The sequence below is a fragment of the Anoplolepis gracilipes genome, chromosome 3 (genome assembly GCF_047496725.1).
Source record: "Anoplolepis gracilipes chromosome 3, ASM4749672v1, whole genome shotgun sequence".
Classification (NCBI taxonomy): domain Eukaryota; kingdom Metazoa; phylum Arthropoda; class Insecta; order Hymenoptera; family Formicidae; genus Anoplolepis; species Anoplolepis gracilipes.
Genome location: NC_132972.1, coordinates 9,902,897 through 9,921,521, shown reverse-complemented (window position 1 = coordinate 9,921,521; position 18,625 = coordinate 9,902,897). Strand labels below are relative to the sequence as shown.

General features: G+C 35.0%; 3 protein-coding genes across 4 annotated transcripts; 1 reads left to right on the top strand and 2 right to left on the bottom strand.

Annotated features, from left to right (window-relative positions):
- Positions 1-1,081: 1,081 nt before the first annotated feature.
- On the bottom strand, positions 1,082-14,412 carry L(3)80fj (lethal (3) 80Fj). Its single transcript, XM_072887502.1, has 13 exons — positions 14,275-14,412; positions 14,090-14,192; positions 12,675-12,870; positions 12,256-12,601; positions 8,363-12,179; positions 6,610-8,095; positions 5,887-6,523; positions 5,464-5,808; positions 5,089-5,282; positions 4,747-4,958; positions 4,419-4,672; positions 4,019-4,240; positions 1,082-3,865 (listed from the first exon to the last, which is right to left on the bottom strand). Exons 1-13 carry the CDS (start codon positions 14,287-14,289, stop codon positions 3,737-3,739), a joined length of 7,956 nt encoding a protein of 2,651 aa, XP_072743603.1. The 5' UTR covers positions 14,290-14,412; the 3' UTR covers positions 1,082-3,736.
- Positions 14,413-14,743: 331 nt separating this feature from the next.
- LOC140663396 (NFU1 iron-sulfur cluster scaffold homolog, mitochondrial) lies at positions 14,744-16,224 on the top strand. Of its 2 annotated transcripts, none has more exons than XM_072887504.1 (5): positions 14,744-15,000; positions 15,105-15,176; positions 15,283-15,692; positions 15,773-15,876; positions 15,955-16,224. In XM_072887504.1, exons 1-5 carry the CDS (start codon positions 14,924-14,926, stop codon positions 16,171-16,173), a joined length of 882 nt encoding a protein of 293 aa, XP_072743605.1. In that variant the 5' UTR covers positions 14,744-14,923; the 3' UTR covers positions 16,174-16,224. The 2 variants fall into 2 exon arrangements, with proteins under 2 accessions (XP_072743605.1, XP_072743607.1); XM_072887506.1 differs by having other exon boundaries at positions 14,744-15,033.
- Positions 16,225-16,303: 79 nt separating this feature from the next.
- Positions 16,304-18,261, bottom strand: Rack1 (Receptor of activated protein kinase C 1). The gene is made up of 5 exons (XM_072887503.1): positions 18,048-18,261; positions 17,572-17,780; positions 17,043-17,249; positions 16,739-16,849; positions 16,304-16,660 (listed from the first exon to the last, which is right to left on the bottom strand). The coding sequence occupies exons 1-5, from the start codon at positions 18,154-18,156 to the stop codon at positions 16,343-16,345; spliced, it is 954 nt and encodes a 317-aa protein (XP_072743604.1). The 5' UTR covers positions 18,157-18,261; the 3' UTR covers positions 16,304-16,342.
- Between the last annotated feature and the right edge of the window lie 364 nt (positions 18,262-18,625).

Sequence of the window (18,625 nt, the reverse complement as noted above, 5' to 3'; positions counted from 1 at the left end):
TCATATCGCAATTGTAATATCACGAATGTGTTTTATTTTTTTAAGATAAACAGGAACTCTTATTGTTAATATATCATTTAACTCACTTTTATCTATACATAAAAAGTGGATAGTGTATTTATTAATATTATATTAATTATTTGCATTATTAATAAAACATACAAGATACTGCGTAATTTACAAGAAATCTAAGAGTATATTGATAAATATGACTTGAAAGATTGCGATATTGTTTAGTAAAATAATTAAAAGAAAATATATTAGAATGATAAAATAAAAATTATAAAGTTATAAAATAAAATGATAAAATATAAGATTAGGTATATAGAATATGAGTTACACGTGATGGAAATAATGCTTAAAATTAGTTCAAATATATCATGAAAAATTTTAATCAGCTCGAATATTATTCAAATTTATACAAATGTCTACTGTCTTGAAAGTTTTGACAAGTCTTCAAACTTTTTTATCTTAAATATTTATAACTCTGAAGTCTTGAATGTTTTAATAAATTTTAGAGAAAGTAAAAAAGTATTGAAATATTATAAGTAAATATAACATATTAATATTAAATTTTATTTAAATAAGAATTTATTATTAATAATTAGAATTATTTATATAGAAACAAAACTTTTATCGATATCTATCGATATAAGACATTGAGATGGTAGATCACTTAAGATCTTCAACATATTATTTTCAAGATTTATCGAGATTTTCAAGAGATTATAATTTCGAAATGTTTCCAAACAGAATAATGACATAATTGATTTAAATTTGCAAGAAAATGTAATTGAATATTCATCACTGCTTACATGTAAAAAAGTAGTGAAAATCTTTAGTCAATAATATTTTTAAATAAATTAAATTTAAAATAAAGAATTTTATGTAGTCCGTCAATTTATATCCATCATTCATCTGCTACAGTTTTATGAATTATTTTTCTATTGTTTATAAATTTTTCATATGTTATTTGTATTACACATTAAATTCTTAGAAAATAAATAATTATATTTATATATAACTTGCAAGTTTGTTCTTTTCATGACAAAGGAGGATTAAAAAGAGACCAGGCATAATATACTTTTTACATGTGATTTATCGGTCGAGCATTGCAAACATTTTTGCACATCTCACAAATAATTATAATTCAAAGCTATGAATGGAACACTAACCGGCACAAATAGAATCTATTTACAGAATAAAAAAATATTGACGTTTTAAGAATATATTTAGAACCAAAAAATAATGTAAATTGTATCTTAGATTAAGAAAGAAAACAAATTTTACTCTGTGACAAATTCTTTGGATTTTTGAAACTAATCCAAGAGATGGATCTTTTCTCTCTTTTTCTCTCTGCGAGAATGCGTCAATATTAGTTTTGGAAAATCATTGATTAAGAATAAAGTTAAAAGTATTTCTGTGCAAACTAATTTTTAGGGTTAGATAAAGAAAAAAAGAGACAGACAGAAATGACTTGATTATATATCTATAATACAAAAATTTTTTAATTTACAATAATCTGCCTCTTATGTAAATGAGCCTTATGTATACGAAAAATCGATTACACAATTAATCCATAAGAATCTGTCATAAAGATTTAACTCGTTTATTCTAAAAGACTTGAAAAAATTAAAAAAAAAATGATTAATTAAGATTAACATCAATACAACCTGTATCTAATGTTCATAATATATTCGTCACTTAATAAAGTCGAGTTAGCCTGGCATGTATTTTTATGGAAATTGAATTCGAGGTGTGAAAAGCAAAGTACACGAGTTCACTTGTAAACGATCACAGCAAAGTGTTATTTCTGGTCCATCATATCACTGCCTCCATTTTTCCTTTATTTATGCTTGTTAAAAGTATTGTAAAGTCCTTTCATTATCGTAGAAAAAGAACAATTTCATGTGAAATCCGTGTCATGTAAGTAAGTTTTGATCAATCGTTAAAAATCATATAAAAGTATAAAATTCTGTGAAAGTTCTTGTTCGACACATGTATTACGACTGCAAGAAGAGCACGATGGTAGTATAGATGCAAGTGAATTGCGAAAATTGGAGGTAAATACGAGATGTGATATGGAATGCCGATTTTAGACATTTCAATAATCGAGCCAAGAGTATCACGGTATTACATGCAGTCGTGGAGCAGCTCGAACCGATTTAACAACCTCTATACATATATGGGCAGATCCTTAATTTGATCAAATCCAATTGTGATCGGTATTCCAGCCGGATAGAGATCTGAATATCCGGATTTGTCCATATCCGGGATCTGTCTCGACAACATCTATATTTTACTCTGAAATATAATCTATGTCATTATACACATAGATAATTTTACGAAACAATATATAACAGTAATAAAAAAAAAAAATTACTGATTAAGTTTTTCAATGGATTTAATTTCGCTTACACTTTCATTTTCTGCATTGCAAAGTGTCAATAAATTTTTTCTAAACTGTAAAAGCGTAATAATCTAAAATTTAATTGTAATTTAATAGCTTAAACAACAAAGAAAAATACAAATTATCAAAATGGCTCATTGGACGATTTTACAAAGATGCTTTGAATCTGTATTACATACGGTTCTTTTATATTTGTATGCAGAGTGACGTACATAGAGATGATATACTCTTAAATTAATTAATACTTTTAATTAAAAGACTATTTCTTTGTACAGGTGGTTTTTTTATAAAAATGAAAATATAAAAAACGAAAGAATATAAGATATTTAATAATAACATGATAATAAGATATTAACAATTTACGAGAATTAAGAAATAATTTACCTATCTTTAAACTAAAATTAATTTATTTAATTGAAGATTTCTTATATAAGTTGATCTTTTGAACTTATTTTTTTGGTTTATCTTGGACTAACATATCACACTCTTTATTTTTCCTCAAAAAAAGTTAACAAAAATATAACATATTCGTAGAAAATAATTATAATAGTTATTGCAATATTTTCAATAATGAACAAATTTCATATATTTAATGCAAAAATATAGAAAGTGTAAACAAAATGATCCTGATAAAATCCATAAGTATAATCACTTTTATACCAATCATGTCTCTTACAAATCATTCAAGTTTTAACATTCTTCAAATCAATTGAGTTTTTGCGAAGTATTTTCTTACAGTAAAAATAAAAAGATTTTTTTTCTTTAGTGTATAATAATATAATTATGTTGGGTATGTAAAACATCCATAATGTAATTATTTAATATAATCATAAATGAAAACACAGTTTAAAATAATAAGTCTCTTTTCATCTTCAACAAAAATTAATTCTTCAGAGAATATCACCTTTGAATCAGAGACTCTGATGTCAAACCAGAGGCTCTGATTTTAAATGTGAAAACCTCTGTGCGGATCGAAGTAGTGCGATTATCGACCTTAAAATTATTAGATGTCAGATGGCCGATATATACATATGAATAATAAAAAACATCTTTCTCGTAAAAGTATATACAACCGAATCGCATTTGAATCGCGTGATGCTGCTCGGGACATTTTAGCTTAAGTAACTTGAATGCCATCGAGCGACTTTTCCGCTTTATGCTCTTTAATTGCTTATCGAGATACAATGTTGAATGAACCAGTTTGTCCATAATGAAACTGATACATGAACGATAAATCTCTTTTTTATAGAGGTCGGGCGAATAATGACGGATAATACGATTATTGGAACGTGTATAGTGTATAAGCCCCAAAAAGTACAATATCTCTCACGTGAGTAACGTATCATCTAATTCTTCTATTTTACCCTCTGGCTGAGAGAGAACTTTACGCAACACTTTGCTGACCACATCAGATAGAGACTCTTTTGCACCAACATCCAAGAAAGCCATACAACGCTAGAAAGTGATAATATTAATTATTATCAGACTTTGGGTATGAGAAAAGAAAAACAAAATTATGTAAGAGAAGAACAGATATCATTTTGCACAAAAATTAAATATATAAAGTTTCAAAATAATTATGGAACAGAAAGTAATTGGGAAACTAACCTGATGTTCTTCTTCACCCTGTCTCAGTCGAAGCACAGCAATAAGTGCGAGTTCGCTGTTCGCTTTGACATATCCGTTCTTTTCTTTCGTTCCATTCACCAGCATCGGTAGAAGTGCTCTGAGTAATTCGGCCGACATATTTTCAGGTGGTATGTTGCGCGCAAGATGTATGCAAACTCGAGCCAATAGTTGCTTCACATCGTTACTATTATTATTCATTGACTAAAATTTTATTTACCAGATGTTAAAAACATTGTTGATATTACATTTTAATAATACAAAATATATTTCATTCAACACATATATTTCATGCTACATTTTTCTGGAGCTATTATTGCAAATAATCTATTCTTCGATTTTCAAATAAAGAAATACGACAAATATATTCTTATAAACTTACTCTCACAAAAGGCGATAAAATTTGCTGCGGTATAGGTAACGATTCATTCATGAGATACTGAAATAGATATCCGCACGCTCGTACGCCGTTCATGACTATTTGCACTCTGTCCGCAGCCAAGTATGAAAGTATCACTCCACAAACACGATCCTTATCTTTAGGATTGTACACCGTAACAGGCGATTCCTTTAGCACTACGAAAAGAGCGGCCGAACGTCCATGTCTAAGCATCCAGTCGACATTAACATCGTTACCTAATAGAATACCAAATATATTATTAATTCTTGAAAATATAAATCTAAGCTACACACATTCTTTATGAGCTTACATAAGAGATGATCGTTAAATGCAATTGCTAATTGTTCTGGATTCAACCATCGTAAAAGTGCACCAAAACAACCAGCAACCGCGTTTCTCGTGACATCTTCTGGATGACTAAGCATACTGCTGAGCGTTGCGAATACTTGTTTCTTCATTGGATCAGTCATTTTGTCACCAGCGGGAGTCAATACACCTCTAAGAGCTTGCAACATTGTTTCCCTGCGTAATAATTAATATTATAAGAATTAATATTCATTTTATAATTAATATTATAAATTAATTCTTATAAAAATTATAAAATATTTAAAACATGAAAAAAAATATTTGCAAATTTATCTATTAAAATTACCTTATTGCTGGATCATCTCCTGTCTTGATACCAGTGTGAAGTTCAGTAAACAAAGGATCGACACGCGTATGAATGACAATCAGATTGCTAAGAGCATAAGCTGCTTTCAATCGGACTTGCCGATTACTGTCATTCAAGGCTCTCAAGAAAGTAGTTTGCAGTTGCGGCAAGAATTGTTTCAACATAACACCAACCTGTTAAGAAAAAGAGATAAACAAGATATCAATTATTTCAGAATCAAAATAATTATGTCATTTTTTGACTTGGAACATATTGAAATTAATACTCGAATAATTATTTCTTTTATTTCCAAATCATATAATATAAATTGCGAATACTTGTTTTAACAAAAATTATTCACTATTTTGTACAAACCTTTCCAAGTAATATTGCAAGTGTTTCCAGCACGGCTGCTTTAACGCTCCAATTAAAACGATCACCGAGAATTCGAATAAGCGGACCGGTAATGTGTACGACACTTGGTTGCAGTGCAGCCGCACTGGACAACTTTATGACTTCTCCCAATCCTTGAGCTGCGTGTTCTTTCGCTTCAGGCAAGCCATTCAGTATTGCCTCTCTAAAGATCGGTAGTATTGGCGTAATTCCTTTAGGAAGACAGAATCCGGGCAATAATTCTTGACCTTTCAAATCAGACACCGCAAAACGAACGGCTTGTCTGATATCCTGTACGTGCGCTATTTGCTGCTCAGATGACAGAGTCTACGAAAAATATCAGTAATGTTAGTAATTTTTTTGTTGAAATCATTGAGCATTATTTTCGTCCCAATGCATTTATACCTTTGTAACGGCTGTGAGCGCCTCCCAACTCATCTGTAATACATCTCTGTCTTCGTCGGTGAACAAATGGATTAAACCTCTGAGCAATTGTGGTACATATTGGCTGTAGTCAGCGCGAGTGTCGCGACAGAATGCGCATAGCAACGTCGCGGCACTTCGCCGTTTCGAAAGATCTTCCGCTCTCGTAGCTTCCATCAGCTGATCCATGACAGTTCTAACACCTACTTCATCGGTAACGGAAAGAACGACAGCTTGACAATATTCTAGCTCTTGCAGTTCGTTTGCCGTTCCTTGCGCACTGGAAAGAGCAGTGAGTAATGCTGGCAAGATTCTGTGAAGGAATCGTGTCAATGCTTCTCCTGCCACGCTGGCCAAAATCGACAGCGCTTTCGTGTTAACCGGCGGGGAAGCTAATTGCGGGACTAGATACGGCAATACTACACGTGATTTGATCGCCATTACTTGACGTAAACCATCCAAAGTGTTCTCTGCTTCCGCCGGATCGGGGGAGTTCAACTGGGTTAACATGGCCGGCAATATATCATCGAGCGCGCGAACGCCCACCGTGGAATGCAAACCATCGAAAGTCTTTGCCGCAGCTTGTCGAACTTCCGGCAACGGATCGCAAAGCGCTTTTCTGAAAAAAAAAAATATCGCTTTATCTAAACGCCAGTGCTGTAATAATCATTATCTTTCTTTTATAAGAACGGTTATCATACTCACCTAACCGTAGGAACAAGACTAATAACAAAAGTCAGCACCATGTCCTTGTTGGTGCTCGCCATAATTTCCGACAAACCTATGCACACTCCTTGGCGCTGATCGGCTTGATCGCTCTGCAAGCCCTTCTCTAAGATCGGTATGATCTCCGGCAGCACTCGCTCTCCCAATTTTCGCACAAGATCGCCCAACGTTCGTGCTGCCACTTGTCTCTTGTCGTAACTCGTACTCGCCAAACATCCCAATAAAAGAGTGAACAAGGTCGGTAATATCTCTCGCAATGTCCTCGGAGTGTTCGTCACAACTACTTTCCAAACGTGAAGAGCTGCCTGGCGTACCATCAAAGCTACATCCGATCGACCCATGTAGAGACCGGCCAATACACGATTCCGTCTCTCTGCGCCTAAAGCGTTTATAATGGCATAATGTGACTGTTCTGTACCGAAATTATCATCTTCGCTTGCGGTTTCGGTCGACATCTTGCCCGACACGCCGGAGATCCTGTACAATAAATCACCCAACAGTTGTACGGACGAGTATCGAATACGCCAGTTGTCGTCGAAGAGGCCCTTTTCTAATTCCGGTAAGAGTAACATTATCGCCGAATCCGCATAAAGAGTGACGATACGTTGTCCCGCTCTCAGCGCGGTCTCCCGCACGTATTCGTTCTCGTCAGCCAAGGCCTTCAGAATCGGATTAATAATCTGCCCTATGTATGGTGTAAATTCTGTGGTGAACGCACTCGGCATATATATAAACATCATAATGTATCCGTCTTTCACGTGAGGAGCAATATCAGTTCTCTCGGCGGTACTGATGATTTCGGGCATGAGCTTGTGTAGTTTCTCCACCCCCAGTCCACGTACCACCTCGGAGAGACCTTGCGCGGCGCCAGATCGATCGACACTACTAGTCTCGGATGTCAAAGTTTGCATCAGCCACGGTAATAGATCCTCAAAGCTAGATTCACCCATTCCGCGTACCATCGCGCCCAGCGCTCTCGCTGACACGCTACGCACTTCAGGTACAGGATCGAGTAAACTCGTTTTCAAACCCGGTATGATAGTCGGAAGATATGGAGTCAGGTCTTTTTGATCCGTTAAGGAGTACATGTTACCTATGATCTGCGCGGCCATCTTTCTGGTCTCCGTTGAACGATCGAGGAACGCACGCTGTACGACGGGCATAATTAAAGCTAGCGAGGGAGCGTCGATGAAGTGTACGAACTGTGTATCCAGCAAAGTCTGCAGACAAGTAGCGGTCTTGTGCGAGGGGTCCTGCAATGCTTTCAACAATACCGGCACAATCGCTTGAATCTCCGGATTGCGAATGACACTTCCGATGACCTTGAGCGCCTCCGCGCCAGCTTCTTGCACCTTTGTGTGAGAATCACTAAGTACCTCTATCAGCTTGGGAACGATACTCGGCAAACAGCTGCTTAACTGTTTCGGCGCGCAATATGCCATAGCGCCAAGTAATTCGACAGATCCTGTAAAAACAAATTTTGAATATGAAGTTTAATTATACTTTCATTTTACTAAGTTCAGAAGTTTCATTTTACTAAATTCACACATTTTTAAAAATAAATAGTAATATATAATCAGGTATTAAAACAACTTTACATTTTAAATTGAAATAACAGTCATTAATCTCATGTACTGAGACAAAAATAATACATAAAAGGCTAATAAAATTTAATCAGCGAGATTTAGAAAAATTCCTCCTTTATTTGTCATAAAATTAATATGACTTATACCTGTTTTCGTTCTCCATGAATCTTCTTCCAGAGCCGCCAATAAACTCGGCAGAACAAGCTTAACGCCGTGGGCGGAAAGTTTACTCATCACTACCCTGGCAGTGTCGTCGGTGGCAGTTCTTACGTACTGACTCGAATCGCCGAAGCATAATAGTAAATGCGGCAAAACGTGTACGATGTAAGGCTCAAACAATCTGCCGAGCATCGTACACAGCATCTCGAAAGCGAACAGCGCTCCCTCGCGATGTCGATAATTCTTCTTGTCTTGAATAGCGTTGGTCAGCTTGCTCATGATATCCAATTGCTTCAACGCGAGAATTCCCATACCCTTGATGAGACCTGCCAGTCCATATGCTGCACCCTTACGTTCACCGTATTTGTCCGATTTAAGCAGCTGGTCCATCAGATTGTCCACGATTTTCGGTGCATCATCCTTAATGGAGTCAGTCAGATGCGGCAAACAATTAGCCACGGCCTCCTGCACCTGTTGTGAAGGCGTGGAAAGTGCCGCGATGAGGCGCATCACGATCGGCTTGATTCGTGGATCGTTCTTGTCCAAGTGTCTCGCGAGTGACCCCATGAGAATTACCACCGATTGCTTGATCGAGTCGAAGCTGCCGATTTTCGGTGCCTTGTCCATGAATTCTTCGAAGACCGGAAGCAGCGAAGTTATGTTCGCGCTACCATGAAGGTCGACCGCCGCGACGGCGGCCGTCAGCATCTCGGTACGTACGAATTGGTTTCTGTCGCCGAGTCCGGTTATCACGAAGAACTGGATCAGCCGGTGTACCGTATCAGCGGTTAGAAGCGGCGCTATCTGAGCTAGAGCGAGCGCTACTCCGCGTCGTGGGCCCCACGTATCAATCGGCTGCTCGACGACGCGACCAAAATCGTTCAATTTCGGCGGAATCATGGCTAACTTCTCCTGATACAATTGCAACAGATTGTCCAATACTGACGGTGTTAAATGGGGCACGCTGGCCAAGCTCTCTGCTAAAGCGTGAGCGGCCGCCTGTTGCACTGGCTCGACCGGATGAGCGATGTCTTGGATCAGTTCTTCGCAAAGAACCTCCGCGTGCGCGGTAAAGTCGGCCGCGTTCCACAGTTCAGTGGCGAGAATCTTATTCTCGTCATTTACGTCAAATCGAGCGATCCATACTCTTCTGGTGAGTCTGTCGAGTTGATCCTGATCCTCCTTCCGGGACGGGAAAGCTTGTCGTATTACGGTCAATCCTCTAAGAGCCGCGTCCCTCACAGTGGACAACGAATTCTGTAACGCACCGATCAAAGAATCTATATCCTCACTGGTAGCGATTGCTGTACCCGGTTGACCACTGCCGGATTGTGCGACATCAAGCAAGGTCGCCACCGCATGTGACTGCACTCGACCTGTAGTAGTCTCCATAAGTTCGATAAGCAGATCGAACATTTGTTTACGCGGCAACAGTCTAGGATGCCTGACGTCTTTCAAAACAGTAGTGCTGTCGCCTCTTTGCTTGGCGTGTTCCTGAATCAATTGCAATCCCTGCACAATCATGCCGTCGTCCTTATACGATAGTAAAGTCTTTCTTATAAAGGGGAAAACGTAACAAAACGCAGGCGCTGTGAATAATTCTTTCCTCTTGATTGTTACCGCGTATATAAGATTCAATGTTCTTTTAACCGCTGCATCGAGATTCTCCTCTTCCCAAGCTTGATCCAAATCACACTGTGGTTGCAATTGTCGTAATGTAACATGGGCGATAAGATCACCTAGAATCACGCTATTATCCATTGTTACTGTTTGACGAAGGGATATATACAGCTCTGACATTTCGGGAGCTGCAAGTGGAGAACCCAGGTTCTTTAAAATAGGCGGTAAAAGATCCTTCAAATACAAAGATAGTTCCTGCTGATTACCACGTATCGAACATTTCACTAAAGACACGGTATTATCTATCTTGGCTTTCAATTCATTTAATCTCTTACGAATACCATTTTCTTTCGCGATCTGAGCCTTCAAAATCTCTTCTTGTTTAGGTGTTAATTTTGGTTCCTTTATTTTGCCTTCTCGTTTTCGCTTCTCGTATAATTCACGTCTCAGTTGAAGCTCCTCTTGTTGTTCCTTAAATGAATAAACTTTACTTTCTCTCTTCATATTCATGGAATTGAGAATATCGTTCTCATCATTGACAGGCAATACGCTCTTGTCATAAAGTTCTCCTTCAGGAGTAAGATACGTAAAATATTCGTCCTTGGTAACTTTTAAAATTTCTGGATCATCAAGTTTACTTGTAACATTCGACACTAATGCGGGTAGAAAAGCGTCTGGTGCGAGCAATACGATTTTGACAAGTGCATTTTCGTAATTCGGTAATGGTTTATAATTCTGAATCAACATTTTTCTCACTTCGTTACTGTTACTACGTAAAAAGTCCTTTGGTACGAGATTGTAGTTTTTTGCGATCTTGAACCATAAATTTGGTACAGCTTTAAGCAATGCCGGATAATGAGAAGGAAGTAGAGCATCTCTAGTCATTTGATAAGTAGGTACTTCGAATAAAAAGGAACCTGAGCATATGGCGAGCAATCCATCTGCGAGACACCTGCCGGTAATTTCACCCATCGAAGATTCTTCTTTACTTTCTTTATCCGATTCCGATTTAATCTTAACATTTTCCAAAAATTTATTAAACTCCGTTAGTAGAGCCTGTGCCGGCGTATACGTACTCAAACCGGTCATAATCTTCTTAACCAATGGGAAACATCGTTGTCGCGTCGCGGAATTTGAGGCAGTAGCGCAAGCTACAATTGCTCGATGAATCCCGGTTAGAGCTTTCTCGTTCAATCTGTCGGAGAATTCGGTGATTAGTCGTTCGCATAGTAACATAAGGTGGTACAAAATATCGTCGCCACATGTCGACAGAAACTTTTCGGAAAAGAATATTTGTTCGTCGATCGCGTTCCACAATATATTCTGCTTGTCGTTCTCTACTTGATCAGCTAATACAAACTTCAATAAAAGATACGAAGCGACTAGACCTTCAGTTACCGCTGCCGGTTGCGCGCATTGTTGCATAGCTCGTGTTATCGCTTGCGTGAGTATCGGCGCTATTACTGCCGAGTAAGAGGCGGCGGGAGTCGAGAAGAATAATTTGATGTAAGCAGTACGCACTGCGGCGGTGGATGTTTTCGCCGCCATGCCTTTCTTGAAAGCGTCCACTACGATTTTCGGTAGAGTGGACGAAAATTTCTTGGACCATAGTGCCATCATTTCAAGAGCCTGTATCAGCGTCTTCTCGTGAACCTCAGTCTCGAGAACTTTGACGAAATGCTCGCACGCTGTTTCGGCTAATTTCTGCACACTACTGCCCGAAGCCACGTTATAGCTGAGATTGCCAGCTCCTTGCAACACGGAGATCTTATGAGTTGCGACTGTAAGCTTGCCCTCTGATCCGTGAAACACCGCAAATACGGACGATAGCAGTGTCTCCAGAGCCGTTGTATCGGAACATTGTAAAGCAAGTTTGCGACAGGCCCCAACAGCTTCATCTCTCACCAAATCCTCTTTAGAATGTAGATTAGCAAATAATCCTTTACTTATTTCTTGACTATACTGACTCAAATCAAGACTTAATCCACTTAAAATATGACCGACTGATTCAATTATAATTTCTGGATTTCGCAACATAGCTTTCTGTAAAGCAGGAAGTAATTGGGTTTTAAATTCTTCGTGAGTTAATCTTCGAAGAAGTGGTACAGCTACATCCACCACATATAAATCTGGCTTCTTCTTACAACTAATTGTCACTTTTATAAAAATGTCTATCATGTTTGTCTGAAATGTATAAAAATACAATATATAATTATAAATATAATAATTATAATATTCTTTATATTGTTCACGTACTTACCTTCAATTGTTCCACCAAATCATTTCTTTTTGTGGTAACTAAATATTTCGTAAGTAAACTGGCTAGAATAATTACACCATTACCAAGTTCCAATTTTGTTAAATTTTCAACATAAATAACTTCTATATTCTTAATGGCTGTCCATTCATATGCAAATAATGTGTACACCTTGTTTGCAAGTTTTTTATCTGCAGATGCTAAAGCTGCAGCAGATAAATTTGCCTGTGCTTCAATGAGTTTTGCTAAAAACTCATTCATCTCTGTATTATCTAATTTATTATGTCCATAAAGAATAACTAAATTTGACCATTTCAGTGCAGTATATGCAGTTAGAGCAGTATTCTTACTGAAAAAACATAGAGAAATTTACTGTAGATAAATATATACAGCAGACAATTTATTTCTGATTTTAGACTTACGTCGCAACTACATTCTTGTGCCAAGTAGCTTGCTCTGAAATTACAGTTGTCATATGTTTGATAGTAGCTTCTGGTTGTTTTTTAAGAAGCTCTACAATTAGATTTCTCACGTAGGACTGAGAAGCACTATCTTTGTATCTATGTAAGGTGAGCGACACCACCTTACATATCCCATTAACAATTTTGTCATTAATGCCTGCAATAAACAATTTATAAATTACAAGTACATAATTAACAACTTAAAATATACACATACGCACATACATACACATACATATAATAGACGTAATTTTTAATTAAAATAAGAAAGGTTTATCTTTAAATAAAAATGTTTTGCAAATCTTTCGATCAAATCACACATACAAATTATATTATTAGTGGTAAAGTCACTTATTAAATACATTCATTATTAGAGAGAAAAAAAGTAATTTTATAAATTTATTAATATAATGACCAATAAATAATTATTTTTGTGAATTCAATAATTATTATTATGGACGCAAAGTATAATCAATAATAATCATACATATTTTTGTATCTCATATAATTTATTTATTATTATTTTTTAAATACCATTTTGCTGTATATAAATAAGCATTTATTTATATATAGCAAAATGATATTTAAAAAATTAATAATAAATAAATTATAATTTAATTAACCTTGTATATCTTACTAAGGGATTCTTACTTAAATTTCTTAAATAATAAGCTAAATTTGTGCTAATGTAAAGTTTATTTGATTATTATAACATTAATATCATTAAATTAATCAATTATATGTTTCAATATGAAAAAAAATATAAATGTAAAAGTACAACTTAAATGAAACTACAAACATACACTAATGCAAAAGTAAAAATTCCTAACAATAAAATATTCATATTTTATATTACTTTTTACAATAAACCTTTAAAAAAATATATATATAACACTATAATTATTCAATTCAAAATATTTTTTAAAATGTTCTTTTTGTTAAATATCCATAATATATATGATTTTCATAAAACATATTCAACATCTTCAATTATATCAAATATAAAACTTGAATGTCAAATTATTATTTATATAATCACTTCAACAGTGATCAATATGTACTGATAATTTTTAATATTTTATATAACTAGATTTTAATTATAATACACTGGATCATAAAAGATATATATACATACATATATGTATATGTATGCAAAAAACAATTGCAATTAAAAGACAATATTGTACATAAGTGCATTTTAGATTTCCACATAAACAAGTATAAAGCACAATTTTTTCTCAGAAGCATCTATAAATTATATCGCACAATGGCAGTTATTCGAAATAGATCTTCGTATTTTCTATCACCTTCAAAATGTCTAAGAATCACTTATCTCTCTCTTATCAAAAAGTAATACGTTCCCTAACGATTCTTACCGGGATTTGATAATACGTTGACGACATTTTGCAGAATTTCACGCCGCTCCTTTTTGCTGGCGGTCTGAACTCGGTTCGGTAAATCCTTCAAAGCTTTTGCTAGCTGTAACAAATCGCACGCAATTTACAATAGTATAGCAGCAAAAATATAATATATTTTCTTGTATTCCACGTGACTCACTCACCTCCGCATCCGCCATATTTCTTCAAAAACCGGACTGATTGTAAAGCGCCGCTCTTCCCGAGCATGTAGTTTGCGAATACAATTAGAATCGAAACGCATGCGGTTTTATCTCCTCTCACATTGAAGGAAGGTTTCGCGAACACTCGCACACAGATCTAAAATAATAAAATACTTTTTATCTCTATTTTTAACTCCTCCCTTTTCTTAATAAGCTTTCTAAACGTTATTTATCAAATGCTCATCTCTGTATATATTACTAATAATAATAAAAACACGATATAAAGTACAGAGGAAAAAGTGTATATATTTTAATTTAATTAGATTATATTAGATAATCGATTAAAAATATTTTATATTGTGTAATTCTCAATATACTTATTTCGCGCATGCGCTCTCCGTTTTGTGATAACACAAAATCGAGTGATGTTGCGTTTATATCACTACATATTTTATGGTGATCGCGCATGTGCGAGGTGAGGTTTGTCTTTGATGTGTGTTATGTCAATTTATCTGAAATAGGTTTGGGACATTTTGCAAGAAAAAGAGCAAACTGCGTCTTATGAAAAATCTGATCAAGAAGTATATAGCTTTAAAAAAATGATTTATCTTTAATAATTTGAAAGAAAAAAGAGACAAAGATAAATAAAACAATGGATAAAATTTTTAAATCGATTCATACAAGCCGACCGGTGTTGTATAAAACTTTGACGAATGAACAATGCATACAGTAAATTATCTGTTTAGATTTTATTATATAAACGTATATATTTTGTTCTATATTTCTATAGAGTTGATAGAATTTTATTAATAAATACTTATATTTTTTTCCAGAGTTTCGAATAAACTTTCTGTAAAACGATGTGTACCTGCAGTCAAAAGAATGTTATCAGCAGAATATTCCACGTAAGATTTGTAATTTTGTTGCTTTCTTTTTTGTTATATACAATATACTACATTTACACACATATCTTTTTGGATAAAATAATATATTTATATGCAAATTTTTCAGGACTTACCTTCCTCTAGGGCGCCGATATAGCGATGGTGAAACATCATTTCTTGTACTTCACAGTCCTTCTATATCTAGCCAACAAAGACGTAATATGTTTATTCAGACACAAGATACGCCAAATCCAAATAGTTTAAAATTCATCCCAGGAGTACCAGTATTGGGGGAAGGATGTACAAAAGATTTTCCAAGTGCAAAAGATGCATACTGCTCATCACTTGCTAAAATGTTATTTCGCATTGAAGGAGTAAAGGCGATATTTTTTGGTCCTGACTTTATTACGGTTACAAAACTCGATGAGGACGTAGAATGGAAGTTGTTGAAGCCAGAAGTATTTGCAACCATAATGGATTTCTTTGCAAGTGGATTGCCAATCATGGATGAAACCTCTCAACCTGCTACAGATACACGTAGAGTTTACATAGTCTCTATTCTTTAGTTTCAAAATATTCAAGAATAAAATGTTCAATTATTTCATTAATTTTTATAGAAATTAATGCAGACGATGATGAGATTGTTCAAATGATAAAAGAATTATTAGAAACACGAATACGGCCTACAGTACAAGAAGATGGTGGTGATATTGTATTTATGGCAAGTATTCTGTTCAAATTTGAAAGAAAAAATGCATTTTAATTTATTTAATTTGTTACATAAACATTTTTTCCACAGGGATTCGAGGAAGGTGTTGTAAAACTAAAGATGCAAGGTTCCTGTACAAATTGTCCAAGTTCGGCAATAACGTTAAGAAATGGTGTGCAAAATATGATGAGATTTTATATACCTGAAGTACTCGGAGTTGTACAAGTGGAGGACGAAACGGATAAGATTGCCGAGAAAGAATTCCAAAAATTTGAGCGAAAAATTGAAGAAAAAAGTAAAGATAAATAGATGCAATCATAGTTGATGATTTGTAGATGCAAATGCATCTCTAGCATCTTGTAAATTTATATATTTTATTGTAGATATGCATATGTTGTGTGTATTAGAGTTAAAATGTATAAATAAAGTGATACAAATATAAGTTGATATTTGGTTTTAAACTTTTATTAAAAAGTATTTATCGGCTAGACACAGAAACTTGCCAGACACGGATAGTATTATCGGAATACCCTGCAAACAGTGTCTGACCATCAGTGGACCATGCGAGAGACAAACATAGAGGAGGTTCTGCTTTACTGGTTGCGGACACAACTTCGGGTTTTAATTCCTCGACCATTTCTTTAGTCTCAAGATCCCAGATCTTGATCCATGGTCCAAACGCGGCGCAGAGCCAATAACGATTAGGGCTGAAACACAATGCTGTGATGATATCATTATGATCCAAAGTGTGGAGATGTTTGCCGTCGTTCAAGTCCCATAGCATAGCTTTGCAATCCTACAAATAGAAATAATATCAGTTTTAAGTTCTGCAAGTTTTAAGTTTATGGCAAATATAAATTAAAAAGATATATACTTTGCCACCAGATGCACAGAGTGATCCATCAGGTGATACCGTAACAGTATTCAGATATCCTGTATGACCACTATGGTTGATCTTTAGTCTGCAATTTGTCAAATTCCAGACCTGCAAGTAAATTGTTAAATTAGTAAGTGGATATATCATAAATACAATTGTAAAGAGATGTATGAAATGTATATCAGTCCCATATCCGCATACACTCATAGTAATATCATGAGTATTTTGAAAATATCCATCATTCTTATAAAATATTTTACGATCTTATATTTAATCTTCTAAATATAAGCTTTATTCTTACTTTAACAACACGATCCCAGCCTGCCGAAACAATGATGGGGTTTGCATGATTGGGAGAGAAACGCACGCAACTGACCCAGTCAGTATGTCCGTCATCTTGAATGGTATATTTACATTCAGCTAATGTGTTCCACAATTTAATTGTCTTATCTCGTGAACCAGAGACTATTTGACGATTGTCCACAGAGAAAGCAACACTCAATACATCCTATCGATAGAAATAAAACTCAGAATAAATTAATAAAGCTATTATCAAATAATTTTTGTTGTATCAATACTTACGATACTACTGACTTAATCAGTAGTTTACTTCTTCTACTTTCAATATAAAAAAAAATATAAAAAAAAAAGCTTCAGTAATTTTATATCTCCCATTGAATTACTCCTTCTATTATAAGGATAAATAAAAAAAAATTCTTAATATTACAAAGCAATATTTTGTAATATGAAGGATTATTCTTTCTTTTCTCCTTATATTACGAAGTAAGTAAAACCATACAAATGCGTCGCTGTAGAGCGAAGAATCACACCTTGGTATGGTCCTCAAATCTTCTGGTTGTGCGACCTGCTGCCAAATCCCAAAGACGCAAGGTTTTATCCCACGAACCGGATAACGCGTAGTTACCATCGGATGAAAGAACCACGTCGCTTATGAAATGCGAATGACCGTAAAGACGCTTCTGTGGAATACCATAGTTGGCTTCGTCACGTGTCAATTTCCACACTATCAAAGTCTTGTCTAGAATGGAAAACAAAATAATAATTAATTAATAAATGATTAATTAATCAACACCTTGTTATTACTTTCAAGTATAAAATTCTTAAACCATAACCAAGTAATTTACAATGCGAGCAGATGGAATATTACAGACGATATACACAAAAGTACTACTCAGAATTAATTAAAATTATGATACGAATGCGTGAATTGTATTAATAGGGAATAGAGGCAAAAAGATTAAGTTATGAGAAAAAAAAAGATAGCGTTTCTGGATGGTGTACTTACCACGTGAAGAAGACAGAATCATGTCCGGATATTTCGGATTCGTGGCGATTTGCGTGACCCAGCCATTGTGGCCGCGAAGTGTGCCTCTCAGCTGCAGAGTTTCCGTCATTTTGACTCGTCCTCGTACGCGTTATATCGTAGATGGAAACGGATTCTTCCGTGCGAACCGGATTCAACCGGACATTGAACGAGAAAGAGCGAATGCCGCGTCAGGCGCGTGGCTGTTAATCGACCAATGTTCACGGATATATAGATGTGCCACCTACCTGTGAAAATATGACGGAATCACTTCCTTTTTCCCTTAAGCCCGTATCACATTACTCATGGAAAATTAAAGATTGGATTTTGACTAATTAGAACGAAATTTGCAAAATTTTTTTATTGGTCAAATTTTATTTTTTAATATATGTGATCTGGTACACAGAGATAATAATAAAAATATTACATATTAAATATTATTTAATTTATGGCTTTAAGGTCGGTTTACATGCTCTACATTTATAATGAATTTTTTTGTAGGCTTATATTTATAATATCTATCTAATTATTAGCTTTTATTATTAGCTTTTTTCCTATGG

What these genes read in the sequence shown, in the direction of transcription:
- Rack1 (XM_072887503.1), bottom strand. Translation starts at nt 18,156, where the DNA reads ATGACGGAAACTCTGCAGCTGAGAGGCACACTTCGCGGCCACAATGGC. An exon ending in GATTCTGTCTTCTTCACGTG is followed by an intron (nt 17,781 to 18,047) that starts GTAAGTACACCA and finishes TTTCCATTCTAG; the next exon opens with ACAAGACTTTGATAGTGTGG. An exon ending in GCTGGGATCGTGTTGTTAAA is followed by an intron (nt 16,850 to 17,042) that starts GTAAGAATAAAG and finishes ATTTACTTGCAG; the next exon opens with GTCTGGAATTTGACAAATTG.
- LOC140663396 (XM_072887504.1), top strand. Translation starts at nt 14,924, where the DNA reads ATGGATAAAATTTTTAAATCGATTCATACAAGCCGACCGGTGTTGTAT. An exon ending in ACGAATGAACAATGCATACA is followed by an intron (nt 15,001 to 15,104) that starts GTAAATTATCTG and finishes ATTTTTTTCCAG; the next exon opens with AGTTTCGAATAAACTTTCTG. An exon ending in TCAACCTGCTACAGATACAC is followed by an intron (nt 15,693 to 15,772) that starts GTAGAGTTTACA and finishes TAATTTTTATAG; the next exon opens with AAATTAATGCAGACGATGAT.